At 43.2% G+C, this 17,253-nt stretch overlaps 1 protein-coding gene across 1 annotated transcript; it reads left to right on the top strand.

The window, feature by feature from the left end:
- The first annotated feature begins 6,266 nt into the window (after nucleotides 1-6,266).
- On the top strand, nucleotides 6,267-10,279 carry si:ch73-174h16.4 (leucine-rich repeat-containing protein 14). Its single transcript, XM_023973104.2, has 3 exons — nucleotides 6,267-6,951; nucleotides 7,179-8,030; nucleotides 8,147-10,279. Exons 1-3 carry the CDS (start codon nucleotides 6,677-6,679, stop codon nucleotides 8,718-8,720), a joined length of 1,701 nt encoding a protein of 566 aa, XP_023828872.1. The 5' UTR covers nucleotides 6,267-6,676; the 3' UTR covers nucleotides 8,721-10,279.
- Nucleotides 10,280-17,253: the final 6,974 nt, after the last annotated feature.

The raw sequence follows: 17,253 nt of genomic DNA, 5'->3' as shown, positions 1-17,253 counted from the left end.
ACACAATACCCCATAACAATGAAGCAAAAACAGGTTTTTAGAAATGTTTGCAAATGTATTACAAAACAGAAATACCTTATTTACATAAGTATTCAGACCCTTTGCTATGAGACTCAAAATGGAGGCCCGGTGCATCCTGATTCCATTGATCATCCTTGAGATGTTTATACAACTTGATTGGAATCCACCTGTGGTAAATTCAATTGATTGAACATGATTTGGAAAGGCACACACCTGTCTATATAAGGTCCCACAGTTGACAGTGCATGAGCAAAAACCAATCCATGAGGGCAAAGGACGTAGAGCTCAGAGACAGGATTGTGTCGAGGAACAGATGTGGGGAAGGATACCAAAACATTTCTTCAGCATTGAAGGTCCCCAAGAACACAGTGGCCTCCATGATTCTTAAATGGAAGAAGTTTGGAACCACCAAGTGTCTTCCTATAGCTGGCTGCCTGCCCAAACTGAGCAATCTGGGGAGAAGGTCACTCTGACAGAGCTCCAGAGTTCCTCTGTGGAGATGGGAAAACCTTAAAGAAAGACAACCATCTCTGCAGCACTCCACCAATCAGGCCTTTATGGTAGAGTGGCCAGACGGAAGCCACTCATCAGTAAAAGGCACATCACAGCCCGCTTGGAGTTTGCCAAAAGGCACCTAAAGACTCTTAGACCATGAGAAAACAAGATCATTTGGTCTGATGAAACCAAGATTGAACTCTTTGGCCTGAATGCCAAGTGTCACGTCTGGAGGAAACCTGGCACCATCCCTACGGTGAAGCATGGTGGTAGCAGTATCATGCTGTGGGGGTGTTTTTCAGCGGCAGGGACAAAGAGACTAGTCAGGATCGAGGGAAAGATGAACAGAGCAAAGTACAGAGAGATTATTGATGAAAACCTGCTCCAGAGTGCTCAGGACCTCAGACTGGGGCAAAGGTTCACCTTCCAACAGGACAACGACCTCAAGCACACAGCCAAGACAACACAGGACTGGCTTCGGGACAAGTCTCTGAATGTTCTTGTGTGGCCCAGCTAGAGCCCGGACTTGAACCCGATCGAACATCTCTGGAGAGACCTGAAAATAGCTGTGTAGCAAGGCTCCCTATCCAACCTGACAGAGCTTGAGAGGATCTACAGAGAAGAATGGGAGAAACTCCCCAAATACAGGTGTGCCAGGCTTGTAGCGTCATCCCCAAGAAGACTCGAGGCTGTAATCGCTGCCAAAGGTGCTTCAACAAAGTACTCAGTAAAGGGTCTGAATACTTATGTAAATGTTATATTTCAGTTTTTTTGTTCTTTTTGCAAAAATAACATAAAATCTGTTTTTGCTTTGTCATTATGAGGTATTGTGTGTAGATTGATGAGGGGGGGAAAATGAATTAATCAATTTTAGAATAAGGCTGGAAAAAGTCAAGGGGTCTGAAAACTTTCCGAATGCACTGTATACTTGGAAAGTATTGGAATTAGGCCAAGACAGTTTATCTAAAGGAAATATCAATGGCGAACTTCGTGAAATGTCTTAGGAGGTGTTGGCAGACTGCTTTGCTTTCTTTTTTTGCACTGACATTAGCTGTAGCTGACTGTTTCTGAAACACAAAAACAGTTGCAAATTGTTGTGGACCTGTATACAGATCTGAATTCAGTTTGAATTCAGTAATATTTGCATTTACTTTCTCCTAAATCTCAATCTGCTGCACTGCCCACGAATTCTGAAACATTGTTTCCTCTGGGGGGAAAAAAGAGAACTACAGTGGGCTTACTTATTACAGTGGTAGCCTACACACTTGAATTCAAAATATCAACTTTCTGTTCACTTTTCAAATGCATAGAACAAAAAAGTGAAATTATAATAGCCTATCTAATAGGCCCAATTAAATGAGAGTAATTACAGGACTAGTAAAGGCTCTGTGAACTACTTTTGAGACCCAAAATTATTTTCAAAGTAATTAAAATACATTTATATTTTTTGGGAAAAGGGGGGTGCTGCAGGACTCTCAGCACCCTTACTTTCTGTGGCTGTGGAAGTGGGTCCAATTAAATGAGAGATGGGACAAATGGTAGCCTATCCTAAGTTGTTGTAGGCCTATAGGCTATTTTGTGACTATGAAACCAAGTCAGTTCTAATTAAACAAATCCAATCAAATCAGATCCAATTTTATTGGTCACATTGGTACTACACAGTAGTACATAACAATTCACAACAACACACAAATCTAAAAGTAAAATAATGGAATTAAGAAATATATAAATATTAGGACGAGCAATGTCAGAGTGGCATTGACTAAAATACAGTAGAATACAAAAGAATACAGTAAAAATCAACTCAAACTTTATTTGTCACATGCGCCGAATACAACAAGTTTAGACCTTAACTGCTTACTTACAAGCCCTTAACCAACAGTGCAGTTCAAGAGGAGTTAAGAAAATATTTACCAAATAATCTAAAGTAAAAAATTAAAAATGTAAATAATAAAAAGTAACACAATAACATAACAATAAAATAACGAGGCTATATACAGCGGGTACCGGTACCAAGTCAAGTATGTGGGGGTACAGGTTAGTTGAGGTAATTTGTACATGTAGGTAGGGGTGAAGTGACCATGCATAGATAATAAATAGCGAGTAGCAGCAGTGTACAAAACAAATGGGGCGGGTGAGGTGGGGGGGGGTCAATGTAATATTCTGGTGGCCATTTGATTAATTGTTCAGCAGTCTTATGGCTTGGGGGTAGAAGCTATTAAGGAACCTTTTGGTCCTAGACTTGGCGCTCCGGTACCACTTGCCGTGCGGTAGCAGAGAAAACAGTCTATGGCTTGGATGACTGGAGTCTCGGACAATTTTATGGTCTTTCCTCTGACACCGCCTCTTATATAGGTCCTGGATGGCAGGAAGCTTGGCCTCAGTGATGTACTGGGCCATACACACTACCCTCTGTAGCGCCAAATGCCGAGCAGTTGCCATACCAGGCGGTGATGCAACCGGTCAGGATGCTGCCTATGGTGCAGCTGTAGAAATATTTTTAGGGTCTAGGGACCCATGCCAAATCTTTTCAGTCTCCTGAGGGGGAAAAGGTGTTGTCGTGCCCTCTTCACGACTGTCTTGGTGTGTTTGGACCCTGATAGTTCGTTGGTGATGTGGACACCAAGGAACTTGAAACTCTCGACCCGCTCCACTACAGCCCCATTGATGCTAATGGGGGCCTGTTCGGCCCGCCTTTTCCTGTAGTCCACGATCAGCTCCTTTGTCTTGCTCACAAAGAGGGAGAGGTTGTTGTCCTGGCACCACACTGCCAGTTCTCTGACCTCCTGCCTATAGGCTGTCTCATCGTTGTCGGTGATCAGGCTAACCACTGTTGTGTCGTCAGCAAACTTAATGATAGTGTTGGAGTCGTGTTTGGCCACGCAGTCGTGTGTGAACAGTGAGTAGAGGAGGGGATTAAGTACACACCCTTGAAGATCAGCGGGGCAGACGTGTTGTTGCCTACCCTTACCACATGGGGGCGGCCCGTCAGGAAGTCCAGGATCCAGTTGCAGAGGGAGGTGTTTAGTCCCAGGGTCCTTTGCTTAATGATGGGCACAATGGTGTTGAACGCTGAGCTATAGTCAATGAACAACATTCAGGCGTAGGTATTCCTTTTGTCCAGGTGGGAAAGGGCAGTGTGCAGTGCGATGGCGATTGCATCGTCTGTGGATCTATTGAGGTGGTAAGCAAATTTAAGTGGCTGTAGGGTGTCCGGTAAGGTAGAAGTAATATGATCGTTAACTAGCCTCTCAAAGCACTTCATGATGACAGAAGTGAGGGCTATGGGGGCGATTAGTCATTTAGTTCAGTTACCTTTGCTATCTTGGGTACAGGAACATTGGAGGACATCTTGAAGCAATTGGGGACAGCAGACTGGGATGGGGAGAAATTGAATATGTCTGTAAACACTCCAGCCAGCTGGTCTGCACAAGTGAGAACTCGGAAATCCCCCCCCCCCCCCCTACACATCAGTGTGTTCAAAACAATTGGGAATTAGGGAAAAACAAGCTCTGATTACAGATAATCGTGAATGAATCGTTAATAATGATGAGTGAGAAAGTCAAGAGATGCACAAATATCATACCCCTCCAAAAATGCTGCCCTCCCCTGTTATTGTCATGGTGAGATGTTAGCATGTCTTGGGGGTATATTTGTGTGTCTAACTTTCTCACTCAACATTATTCACGATTCATTCAGGATTATCCGTAATTATGGTAGCATACACTTTAATGTAGAAGTGTTTAGAAACATATTCTTAAAAGTGGCTCCAAAATGACACAACACATTATTTACCATTCATTTCTATTGGGCACAAAATAATCTGAAACACAACCAAAACAAACAGCAAATGCATCCAACCAATTTGTAGAGTCACAAACTTGATGTATTGATTGTGTGCAATGCATATAGGACCAAATACTTAACCTATTACTACATTAATACACATACAACCCTTACACAAAAAGATTGCAGTTTTGAAATGGCAGTAAAAGTACAGTAACGGCAGTCGACTGTGGTATTCTGGACGCAGTAATTGCAGAATAACTGCAGTTATACTGCACTGTAACTGCAGTTACGCAGCAAAACTAATGCAGTAAAAAACAGTGTTCATTTGGATGCAGTATCTCAGACTGGCCAATAAAAAGAAAAGATTAAGATGGGCAAAAGAACACAGACACTGGACAGAGATATGGCTTTTTCTTTGCAACTCTGCCTAGAAGGCCTGCATCCCGGAGTCGCCTCTTCACTGATGACGTTGAGACTGGTGTTTTGCGGGGTACTATTTAATGAAGCTACCAGTTGATGACTTGTGAGGCGTCTGTTTCTCAAACTAGACACTCTAATGTACTTGTCCTCTTGCTCAGTTGTGCAACGGGGCCTCCCACTCCTCTTTCTATTCTGGTTAGAGCCATTTTGCGCGGTTTGGTGAGGTGAGTATTACACAGCGTTGTACGAGATCTTCAGTTTCTTGCCAATTTTTCGCAATGGAATAGCCTTCATTTCTCAAACAAGTGTAGATTGACGAGTTTCAAAAGAAAGTTCTTTGTTTCTGACCATTTTGAGCCTGTAATCGAGCTCACAAATCCTAATGCTCCAGATACTCAACTAGTCTAAAGGCCAGTTGTATTGCTTCTTTAATTAGAACAACAGTTTTCAACTGTGCTAGCATAATTGCAAAATGGTTTTCTAATGATCAATTAGCCTTTTAAAATGATAAACTTGGATTAGCTAACACAACGTGCCATTGGAAAACAGGAGTGATGGTTGCTGATAATGGGCCTCTGTACCCATATATAGATATTCCATAAAAAATCTGCCGTTTCCAGCTATAATAGTCATTTACAACATTAACAACGTCTACACTGTATTTCTGATCAATTTGATGATATTTTAATGGACAAAAAAATGGCTTTTCTTTCAAAAACAATGGCATTTCTAAGTGACCCCAAACTTTTAAACAGTAGTGTAATTTACAAACAAAGCACTTGTGTTTAGTGAGTCCTCCAGATCAGAGGCAGTAGGGATGACGAGGGATGTTCTCTTGATAAGTGCGTGAATTTGACCATTTTCCTGTCAAAATGTGACAAGTACTTTTTTGTGTCAGGGAAAATGTATGGAGTACATTATTTCCTTTAGGAATGTAGTGAAGTAAAAGTTTGAAAAAATATAAATAGTAAAGTAAAGTACAGATACGCCAAAAAACACCTTAAGTAGTACTTGAAAGTATTTTTACTTAAGTACTTTACAGCACTGCTGTAGACAACTGGGAACTCTGGAAACAAACTAGATCAAATCACAACGCCAGTGATCTGTAGGTAGATAAGTCGAAGCTCTAGAAAGATGGACGAAATTTCCGACTTGGAATTCCGAGTTGGATGACCGTTCAAAATATTTTTCTCAGTCGGGGCTCGTTTTTTTAGAGTTTCTGTATGTCCTGAATGCACTGAAATCGGAAGTCGAGGATTTCCGAGTTCCCAGTTTGTTGTTTTGAATAGGGCATAGCCGTCCTACATTCGTGCATTTGCTATTTCCTGTTATCAACACTGTATGCACAAATATAAATATACTATAATAATTAGGCTACACATTTCTGACACTATTGAATTAAACTGTTATTTTATAAAGCGAGCCGTTTACCATCTTTGGTGACAATGAATACTAAATAAAATAATATCTAAATGGGGCGCGTATCGATAACGTCATCATATAGAACGTCATCAGTAAGTAACCGCAAACGCCATAATAAACGACTCGGAGTAGGCAATCCATCGGTCCTATCTGTGGCATGTCATGCTAACATGATGTGCAACACTATCTTTTTGACCCGAGGCATTTCCAGCGATCGTTTAATACTTTCTGGAAGTTTATTATCTAGATATCGGTTTTACATATAAAGTATATTTTTAGTTGCGTATGCTATCAAACGATCTACTCGCGACCTTTGCTTAATATCTACAGTACTGTAGCTGACGTTAGTGCTACCAGAAAATGTTCACTGGCATATAAGATAGCTAGACAGCTAAATAGATAGTCATCAAAGTCGCAAAATATACATATCGCGTTTAATTCTCTCCGGAAAGTTACTAACGGTCGTTATTCTTTGCTTATTTACTTTAAACAATTGGGGATAATCTATCAACAGCTCAAAACAAGAGTGATGGTGCTTCCCTTGGTGAATCTTTGTGCCAAAGAGGTTGTGAGTGATCACAGTTCCTCTCCGGGTTGGCTTGGTTGTGTACCCAGGGAACTGTACAGACCGCTTCTGGAGGCTGCCTTCAGCAACTGCCGCCCGCTGGCTGTCGGGGAATTGGTGCAGCGATGGCCCGAGCGGACTCTGCGGGCTGGCGGCCGGAGGCAGGGGCAGAGTCCTCCAAATCGACTCTGTGTCCAGGCTCTCTTGCTCGCGGTGGTCAGAGGGTTGTCGGACAAAAGGTAACACACAATCAATCTTTGTTAGTTTACTTCTCTGAAACAACATTATCCATCGATGTTAATGAGGTTTTGAATAATGGAAACAAAATAATTTTTAATAGTAAGATCAATCGACAACTTCACAGCCTACAATCTACCAATGTCGTAGAGGTAGCTCACCTCTAAGATGGTAGACATCCATGGGCACCAGACAATCTTTGTCCATGTAATCAATATTCTATTCCTAGGTGTGCTCTCCAGGTGCTGGACCTATGTGGGCTGCAGTGTGAGGAGGGAGGAGTGGGAGACCCAATGGGTGGTTGGTCACTGACCGTGGCCCTCAGCACCATGGTTGTACAGGCCAGGGCTGCAGCTCAGAGGTCCCTCGGGAGAGAGGGGGAACGGGAAAGGAAGAGAGTGCTGGCCATGGAAAGGGAGAGAGACGTGGTCAAACGAGAAAGAGGAGGAGGGTTAGAGGAAGGAGAGGGAGGCGGGCTGCTGGTGGAGTCGGTGAGAAAAGAGAAAGAGGAGACATCGGGGTGTCTGCGGGAGGACCAGCAGGTGAAGGGGGTGAGGAGGAGGATGGAGATGGAGAGGAGAAAGGAGAGTGCAGCAGTGGCTGGTCTGGCAGGCGGCAAAGTGGGCGAGGGGGAGGCAGACTCTAAGGTAGACAGCGAGGTGGTGGTGTGTGTGAGGGCCGACCTCTTTGTGAATGCCCGCTCCTGGGAGCGTGTGCGCGCAGCCCTGGGTACGACAGGGCCCCTCAAGTTACAGTGCAGGTATGTCCGTGTGGAGGAGCTCTCCGTCTCCAGCATCGGATCTCTGCTAGACCTCCTACCCCGTCATGTCCTCCTGGGGGTGGACATCCGCTACAGCTGCCTGGGGGTGGCCGGCCTGGCTCTCCTCCTCCCTCAGCTCTCCATGTTCCCCATGCTGAGCTCCTTGCGCCTGCACTATTGCAACCTGGACATCCGCAGAGACATGGCCGGCCAGGAGGGGGCAATGAAGGAGATGTCCCAGGGGCTGGGGAAGCTCAGTCAGCTGCGCCGCCTCAGCCTCACTGCCCTCCGGCTGCCTGGACACCTCCGCATGCTGCTCAGGTAGGACAAGCTCTCCATTGTCTCAAGCATGTGGTCTGTAAAGATGAAGTTTGTCTCATGTATTTGTTCCCTCTCCCACTTGTTCCCCATCCTCCTACTTGTTCCCCGTTCCCTAGCTCTTTCCCTCAGCCGCTGGAGGTGCTGGAGCTTCCCTACCTGAGCCTGACCCCCGCCGACCTCTCCTATCTATCCTGCAGCCCGCACGCCTCCTCGCTGCAGCAACTGGACCTGAGTGAGAACAGGCTGGATGAGTTGGCCTTGCCCTCGGTGCGTCGCCTCTTCTCCCAGGCGTCCAGCTGCCTCATGCAACTTTCCCTGAGCGGCTGTGGCCTCACCGACGGCCTGTTGGCGGCAATGCTCCCGTCGCTCAGCTGCTGCCGGGGCCTGAAGAGCCTGGGTCTCGCCTTGAACCCGCTCTCCCTGGCCGGGCTCCTGGACCTGGTGAGGATGGCGGTCAGGATGCCCTCCCTCCGACAGCTTCTGTACCCCAATCCCCTGGAGGACTACCAGCCTGGGCTGCCCCCCATGCCCTCCAGTGCCCAGCTGCTGGACTGGCCCTTGGATGAGCTGGTGGAGATCCACGAGGCCACCAGTCTCCAACTGGACAGGGTGGTGATGGAGAGTGGCCGCTCGGACCTGATCCTGACCTGCGACCTTCTCAACTACAATAAAGACTTGGTGGAGCAGTGAGGTCATTGGAAGATTGACCCCCTCCAATTTTAAAACCACATGACTGTACACGTGCCTGCCTACTGTCAATCATTCATAATAATTTGTCCGAAATTGTCAATGTTTTTATACCTCAGTATTGTTGGCAAGGCTTTTAAAATGTAGAACAGAGGCTGGTGAGGGGAGGACAGCTCATAGTAATGGCTGGAATGGAATAAATGGAACAGCATGTGTTTGAAACCGTTCCATTGATTCTGTTCCATTCATTTCTATGAGCCCGGTCTCCGATTTTAAAGTCCCACCAGCCACTACAGGTAGAATAATTCCGATTACACTATTCAGTCATCTAGATTTGTGTTACGAACTGATTATTCAACCGTTTCAGAGGAGCATTAGGATCTTACAGAAAAACATACTTCAACGGGTGTTTACTAACAAGCCAACTCAAATACTGTGTACTTATTTACTTATACAGTTGTCGGATACACTGTATATCCGTTTGTAACAAATGCCAGGTTATTGTATATTCTCAAAGTATAAGAAGGGGTAACAGTTCGGATAGAGAGAGATCATCAGCCCAGTCCCAATCCTACTGAGCTAAGGTTACAGCTTTTACCCTATCGTCATGTGCCTTCCTGTCTGCCACCAGTGCCCGTGCAAGTCTGTTGTCCAGAAATGGCAGATGGCTGAATGGTGGTTACACAGACCCCGATTATCCCTATCTCGTTTGTTTTTGGAAAACATTTAATTGTGTGATATGTTAACAGCTTATTGGAAATACAGCAATCTGATTATGAGAGCATTAGTCTTGTTTGTGTGCGGAAGGTGTCGGCTTTATACGTGCGTTTAAAGCTTTATATGAATTGCGACGAGGTGGATATTTCTCATGAAAATTATATATATTTTCTATGGCATTATCTCTGCTGAAGAAGTTTCTTCGGGGATAGATGGACATTTACTGGGGGGAGGGGCTGGTCCAACTCAAGGTGTCATAAAAAAATGCATCCCCCTCCCCAACATAAAAAATATTTTCACAAGACCCTCCCCTTGCACTGTAAAGTAAATGTAATAGCCTCCTCCCTCATAGAATTGACTCAAAATAATGTTTATGACCAAAACTAACAATAACTGTAGCGACCCTGTGTTTATAAACGTGGATATCGACTTTGTCACTTCAGCATGCTTTTGTAGCACAGTCGTTGTCACGCAGGGCTACGGGCCAGAAGGCTAATGGGTTCGCCGACCACCACAAACGAGCTCACTCTCCCTGCCTGTTTCATTACACTACGATCAGAGCCGGTTGCAGTCGATGCTTAGCTAGGGGGAAATCAGATGTTCAACATTTTGATGCCGTATTTTTAATTATATAAAATACATGCATTGAATTTTCCACCTACAGGTTTCTGTGCCAATGCACCACACAACCAATAAACAAAGCATACTGACTTTGTGCACTTCAATAGCATGGTTTGTGTTTTCAACACAATAAATACATCCCTCCCTACCTTGTAGGCTTACCCAGTATCGAAGGCTTGACTTGACAATCTCTGAATGTCATTAAACTTTTTGGTGTTTTGTAACAGATATCTCTTTCCATTCATCAATTGGCTGCTGCACAGTTTGGATTGATTGATTTTTGTCAGTAAAAGAAATACATATATACACAAAGATTTTTTTTAAGTGACCGGGATTGCACAATAAAGTCAGGGACTTATTTCCATTGTGGTGCCTATTTTTTACATACAGTTGAAGTCGGAAGTTTACATACACTTAGGTTGGAGTCATTAAAACTAGTTTTTCAACCACTCCACACATTTCTTGTTAACAAACTATAGTTTTGAGTTCGGCATGACACAAGTCATTTTACAGACAGATTATTTCACTTATAATTCACTGTATCACAATTCCAGTGGGTCAGAAGTGTACATACACTAAGTTGACTGCCTTTAAACAGCTTGGAAAATTCCATAAAATCATGTCATGGCTTTAGAAGTTTCTGATAGGCTAATTGACATCATTTGAGTCAATTGGAGGTGTACCTGTGGATGTATTTCAAGGCCTACCTTCAAACGCGGTGCCTCTTTGCTTGACATCATGGGAAAATCAAAAGAAATCAGCCAAGACCTCAGAAAAAAAATTGTAGACTTCCACAAGTCTGGTTCATCCTTGGGAGCAATTTCCAAATGTCTGAAGGTACCACGTTCATCTGTACAAACAATAGTACGCAAGTACAAACACCATGGGACCACGCAGCCGTCCTACCGCTTAGGAAGGAGACGTGCTCTGTCTCCTAGAGATGAATGTACTTTGATGCAAAAAGTGCGAATCAATCCCAGAACAACAGCAAAGGACCTTGTGAAGATGCTGGAGGAAACGGGTACAAAATGATCTATATCCACAGTAAAACGAGTCCTATATCGACATAACCTGAAAGGCCGCTCAGCAAGGAAGAAGCCACTGCTCCATAACCGCCCCAAAAAAGCCAGCCTACGGTTTGCAACTGCACATGGGGACAAAGATCGTACTTTTTGGAGAAATGTCCTCTGGTCTGATGAAACAAAAATAGAACTGTTTTGCCATCATGATCATTGTTATGTTTGGAGGAAAAAGGGGGAGGCTTGCAAGCCGAAGAACACCATCCCAACCGTGAAGGACAGGGGTGGCAGCATCATGTTGTGGGGGTGCTATGCTGCAGGAGGGACTGGTGCACTTCACAAACTAGATGGCATCATGAGAAGGAAAATTATTTGGATATATTGAAGCAACATCTCAAGACATCAGTCAGGAAGTTAAAGCTTGGTCGCAAATGGGTCTTCCAAATGGACAATGACCAATGACCAAAGTTGTGGCAAAATGGCTTAAGGACAACAAAGTCAAGGTATTGGAGTGACCATCACAAAGCCCTGACCTCAATCCTGTAGAAAATGTGTTGGCAGAACTGAAAAAAAAGTGTGCGAATAAGGAGGCCAACAAACGTGACTCAGTTACACCAGCTCTGTCAGGAGGAATGGGCCAAAATCCACCCAACTTATTGTGGGAAGCTTGTGGAAGGCTACCCGAAACATTTGACCAAAGTTAAACAATTTAAAGGCAGTGCTACTGTAACCAATGTGAAATGGCTAGCTAGTTAGCGGGGTGCGCGCTAATAGCATTTCAATCGGTGACGTCACTCACTCTGAGACCTTGAAGTAGTTGTTCCCCTTCTGCAAAGGCTGTGGCTTCTCTGGAACGATGGGTAACGATGCTTCGAGGGTGACTGTTGTCTGTGTGCAGTGGGTCCCTGGTTCGAGCCCAGGTAGGAGCGGGAGGGATGCTATACTGTTACACTACCAAATACCAATTGAGTGTATGTAAACTTCTGACCCACTGGGAATGTGATGAAAGAAACAAAAGCTGAATTAAATCATTCTCTCTACTATCATTCTGACATTTCACATTCTTAAAATAAAGTGGTGATCGTAACTGACCTAAAACAGGGAATTTTTACTAGGATTAAATGTCAGGAATTGTGAAAAACTGAGTTTAAATGTATTTGGCTAAGGTGTATGTGAACTTCTGACTCAAACTGTAAATACATATATAATTACATAGATACAGACGCATTACAGAGATGGAGACGAAAAAATCCTCAACCTCCAGATGAATATGAGCGGGGAGTTCTTACAGGCTTGTTTGGCTGGTAGCATATCTCTTTAGATGTTTGGGGTTGCTGGTAAACCATTTTGTGAAGGCATAATTCAAGTGACACTGGACTAGTGCACTTGCCAGAGTCTTCAGTGTGTCTATAGCTAGGTTTCCATCCATTTGGTGACAGATTTTCATGCGAATGTTCGAAAATCTTCATAAAAGCAATATGCTATTTCAGAGTTTTCATCAGGAAAATTTGGCGCCGGGACAACATGAGAAATTTAACAGACGTCCATATACATTCAGATCCGACCTGGCACAGCGAGCGCCATCAATACACTAGGGATGTTGGCCAAATGAGCCACATTTACGTGTCGTTAAAAACAGCTATAACATATTTTAGGCTACTTTCCTAAAATAATAATTGTCCACCTCACAGTTCAGCTGTCAAGAGATTTGAGCTCTAAATGTATCAGAGCATTGCATGCATAGGCCTATAGGCTTAGGTGTCCACTGTACACAAAACCTTAGGGGTTCAACAAGGGTTCTTCTAAGATCCTCAAAGTTCTTTGAAGAACCTCAGGGTTCTTGGCACTGAAAATTGCCCTCAAAAGGTTCTTCCAAGAACTCCATAGGAGGTGGGGTTCACCGAGGAGACTCCTTAGTTGGTGAGTGTTCTTGCAGGAACCTAACTGCCCAACTGAAACATTTGGATTTTAATTTTAAAGGACAGCAGGTGCAGGCACTTTAAAGATCTCCTCAATTTAAGGTAAGGTTTGTCCCAGAAAATGGACACAATTCAATGGATTTCAATCAACAAAGATGTAAGAATATGTAGGCTATCAAATGACTGAACTGCTCACTTTTGTCTCTGTGTCTGCAGGTATACAGACAAGGAGGCATACAATTGGTATTGGTATGTTTATGCAGATCACATTTACCATCCTGCATCCTTACCTCCCATAGGCCCCTACATTATGGACAAGGTATGTGTATGAAAACCATTACAAAACACTTTTTTTTCATTCACATTTACCTCAAAAAACAAGGTATGAATACCATCATGTGCATGTTTTGTTCATCATCTGTATAATTAAACATTTTTGGATTCACAGACTTCACACTCCCTACACCTCTGATGAATATAATAGGAAACCTGTTTGATCACCATGCTCTGCAAAATCATTCTGGCTATGGATCCGGAGAACATCAACACACCAGAGGACATACCCATTATAATTGGGGCTCTGCTTGGAGTTTACCTCATATTTAGATTTTTAAATTCTGCTTTGTCAGTAAAATCATAATAAACACTGACAACTAAAATATGGTGTTATTGTTATGCATATTATTATTATTAAAAATAATAGGGGAGGGGGTAGCTAAAAATATTACCACAGAATGTTCTTCAAAAGGTTCTTAGAGGATCCATTAAAAGCGGTTCTTTGAAGAAGTTACAGGGGTTCTGTCACGTGTGCTCCCTCTCCGGCCTCTAGGTCACCAGGCTGCTCGTTAGGGCGCACACTTGTCACCAGCGTTAGGCACATAATGACATCACCTCCTTGATCACCTCCTTGATTACCTGCCCATTATATGTCACTCCCTTTGGTTTCTTCCCCAGTCGTCATTGTTCCTGTTCTAGGTCGGTGCGCTGTTCGTGTTTCTTGTTTTGTTCTTTTATTTATTTAATGTATTCACTCCCTGAACTTGCTTTCCGACTTTCAGTGTACATCATTACAGGTTCCCCCAATTTCATTTTGAAGAACCCCTGAAGGATACTCCAGGAACCTTTTCTTTTTAGAGAGTATTAAATTAATATTTTAATATAAATAATATATTTATATACAGTGCCAGTCAAAAGTTTGGACACACCTACTCATTCAAGGGTTTTTCTTTATTTTCACTATTTTCTATGTTACTCCTTTAAGGTGAATTTGAAATACAGTACCTTTAAGGTGAATTTGAAATACAGTATTCAAGGCTGGTATGAAAAAAGGCTGTAAAGTAAGAATAGACATGACATGTTAATAGATATATAAATTAACTAAATGCAAAGTGAGTGAACAGAAGAAAAATCTAAATCAAATCCATATCTGGTGTGACCACCCTTTGCCTTCAAAACAGTATCAATTCTTGTAGGCACACTTGCACAAAGTCAGGGATTTTGTAGGCATATAGTCAGGTGTATGATTAAACTATTATACCAAACATGTGCTAATGATCATCAATTCAATATGTAGGTTGAAACACAATCATTAACTGAAACAGAAAAAGCTGTGTAGGAGGAATACAACTGAGTGAGGAACAGCCAAACTCAGCTAACAAGGTGTGGTTGCTGAAGACAGTTTACCAGAGGTGGGACCAAGTCATTGTTTTACAAGTCACAAGTAAGTCTCAAGTCTTAGCACTCAAGTCCCAAGTCAAGTCCCAAGTCAAGACATGCAAGTCCCAGTCAAGTCTCAAGTCAAGACCGACAAGTATCAAGTCAAGTCCTAAACTTTGAGTCATAATGTCCTCTTCACCAAATGTTATACCATTTCATATTTTTAACAAGAGTAATAGTTGGCATATTACATTTACACAAATCATGAATGCTTTAAAAAATATATTTATTACTTTCCAAATAAACTTTATATTTCCATGGAAATACATGGGTAGCCATAAGAAAGACCCCCACCCAATAGCGAGCGACTATCGAGGATCGCAATCGGGCGATGTAGGCTTGTACACTATCGCCCAACCTTAACACACACACACACACACACACACACACACACACACACACACACACACACACACACACACACACACACACACACACACACACACACACACACACACACACACACACACACACACACACACACACACACACACACACACACACACACACACAGTGTGTGTGGTTACAGTAGGCTAACATATGTCAATGGCTTAAGGAACAGCAGTAACATCAGGCAGGATTTAGGCTACCAACTGCCTAGCCAGTTGTAGCTCAATCTTGGGTGCAATGATCACGTTCCCGCACTGACTGATTGTGTGGAGGCTCATTGATTTAACGTTATGTTAGCCAACATGCTACACTGGCAAAGTTATGAATGATATAGCTGTCGGCTATATTAGCCACAACTTACCGTTCTTTGTGCAGCTTCAAATGTCGAACAAAGTTGGAAGTTGTTGCTCCTCCGTCTGTCAATTTCTTCCCTCATGTTTTGCAAGTTGCAATCTGTTTTTTGTTGATACAGCGTAGTCTTTATATCCGAAAATAATAATTTTGGGTATCATCTTTCCAAGGGCTCCATCTGAATTCACTCGCCRACGTTCCTCTGCACTGCCACGCACAACTTTTTCTCWGCTGGCACRATTTGATTGGCTGCTGTCCGATTCAAACTGTAATCCGTTAAATBAAGAGTTGATGCGCTGCACACTTTTTTTAATAGCATAATTTTTTATATTTGGGCTTGAGGAGGGTATCAAGTCAGTTCGAGTCAAAAGGCTCAAGTCCAAGTTAAGTCACGAGTCATTGGTGTTAAAGTCAAAGTCGAGTTGCAAAGTCATCATATTTGTGACTCGAGTCTGACTCGAGTCCAAGTCAAGTCCACCCCTCTGCAGTTTACTGTCAAAAATCATACACCATGGCAAGACTGAGCACAGCAACAAGACACGAGGTAGTTATACTGCATCAGCAAGGTCTCTCCCAGGCAGAAATTTCAAGGCAGACAGGGGTTTCCAGATGTGCTGTCCAAGCTCGTTTGAAGAAGCACAAAGAAACGGGCAATGTTGAGGACCGTAGACGCAGTGGTCGGCCAAGGAAACCTACTGCAGCAGATGAAAGACACATCATGCTTACTTCCCTTCGCAATCGGAAGATGTCCAGCAGTGCCATCAGCTCAGAATTGGCAGAAATCAGTGGGACCCTGGTACACACATCTACTGTCCGAAGAATTCTGGTCAGAAGTGGCCTTCATGGAAGACTTACACCCAAAAAGCCATACCTCCGACGTGGAAACAAGGCCAAGCGACTCAACTATGCATGAAAACACAGGAACTGGGGTGCAGAAAAATGGCAGCAGGTGCTCTGGACTGATGAGTCAAAATGTTAAATATTTGGCTGTAGCAGAACGCAGTTTGTTCGCCGAGGGGCTGGAGAGCGGTTCATGAATGAGTGTCTGCAGGCAACAGTGAAGCATGATGGAGGTTCCTTGCAAGTTTGGGGCTGCTTTTCTGGAAATGGAGTTGGGGATATGGTCAGAATTAATGGTCTCCTCAATGCTGAGAAGTACAGGCAGATACGTATCCATCATGCAATACCATCAGGGAGGCATCTTATTGGCCCCAAATTTATTCTGCAGCATGACAACGACCCCAAACATACAGCGAAAGTCATTAAGAACTATCTTCAGCGTAAAGAAGAACAAGGAGTCCTTGAGGTGATGGTATGGCCACCACAGAGCCCTGATCTCAACATCATAGTCTGTCTGGTATTACATGAAGAGAGAAAAGCACCTGAGGCTGCCTAAATCCACAGAAGAACTGTGGTTAGTTCTAAAAGATGTTTGGGCCTTCAAAAACTGTGTGCAGTTCCTTCAAAAACTGTGTGCAAGTGTACCTAGAAGAATTGATGCTATTTTGAAGGCAAAGGGTGGTCACACCAAATATTGATTTGATGTTATATTTTTCTTCTGTTCACTTACTTTGCATTTTGTTAATTGATAAATTCTTACTTTACAGAATTTTTTCACACCTGCCTAAAACTTTTGCACAGTACTGTATATTTTCCAAACTGCAATATAAGCTTATATTTATATTAAAGCAAACAATGAAAAAATATCTCTGGCCTATCAGTTCATATCACATCCATACTGTCCATGGAACAACACACAACAGTAAAATTTTTACAGACGTTTACAGTCATTCAAACTTTATT

Source organism: Salvelinus sp. IW2-2015, linkage group LG27 (genome assembly GCF_002910315.2).
Source record: "Salvelinus sp. IW2-2015 linkage group LG27, ASM291031v2, whole genome shotgun sequence".
NCBI lineage: Eukaryota > Metazoa > Chordata > Actinopteri > Salmoniformes > Salmonidae > Salvelinus > Salvelinus sp. IW2-2015.
Note: the sequence above shows the minus strand (reverse complement) of the source record. Positions and strands in the feature narration are given on the sequence as shown.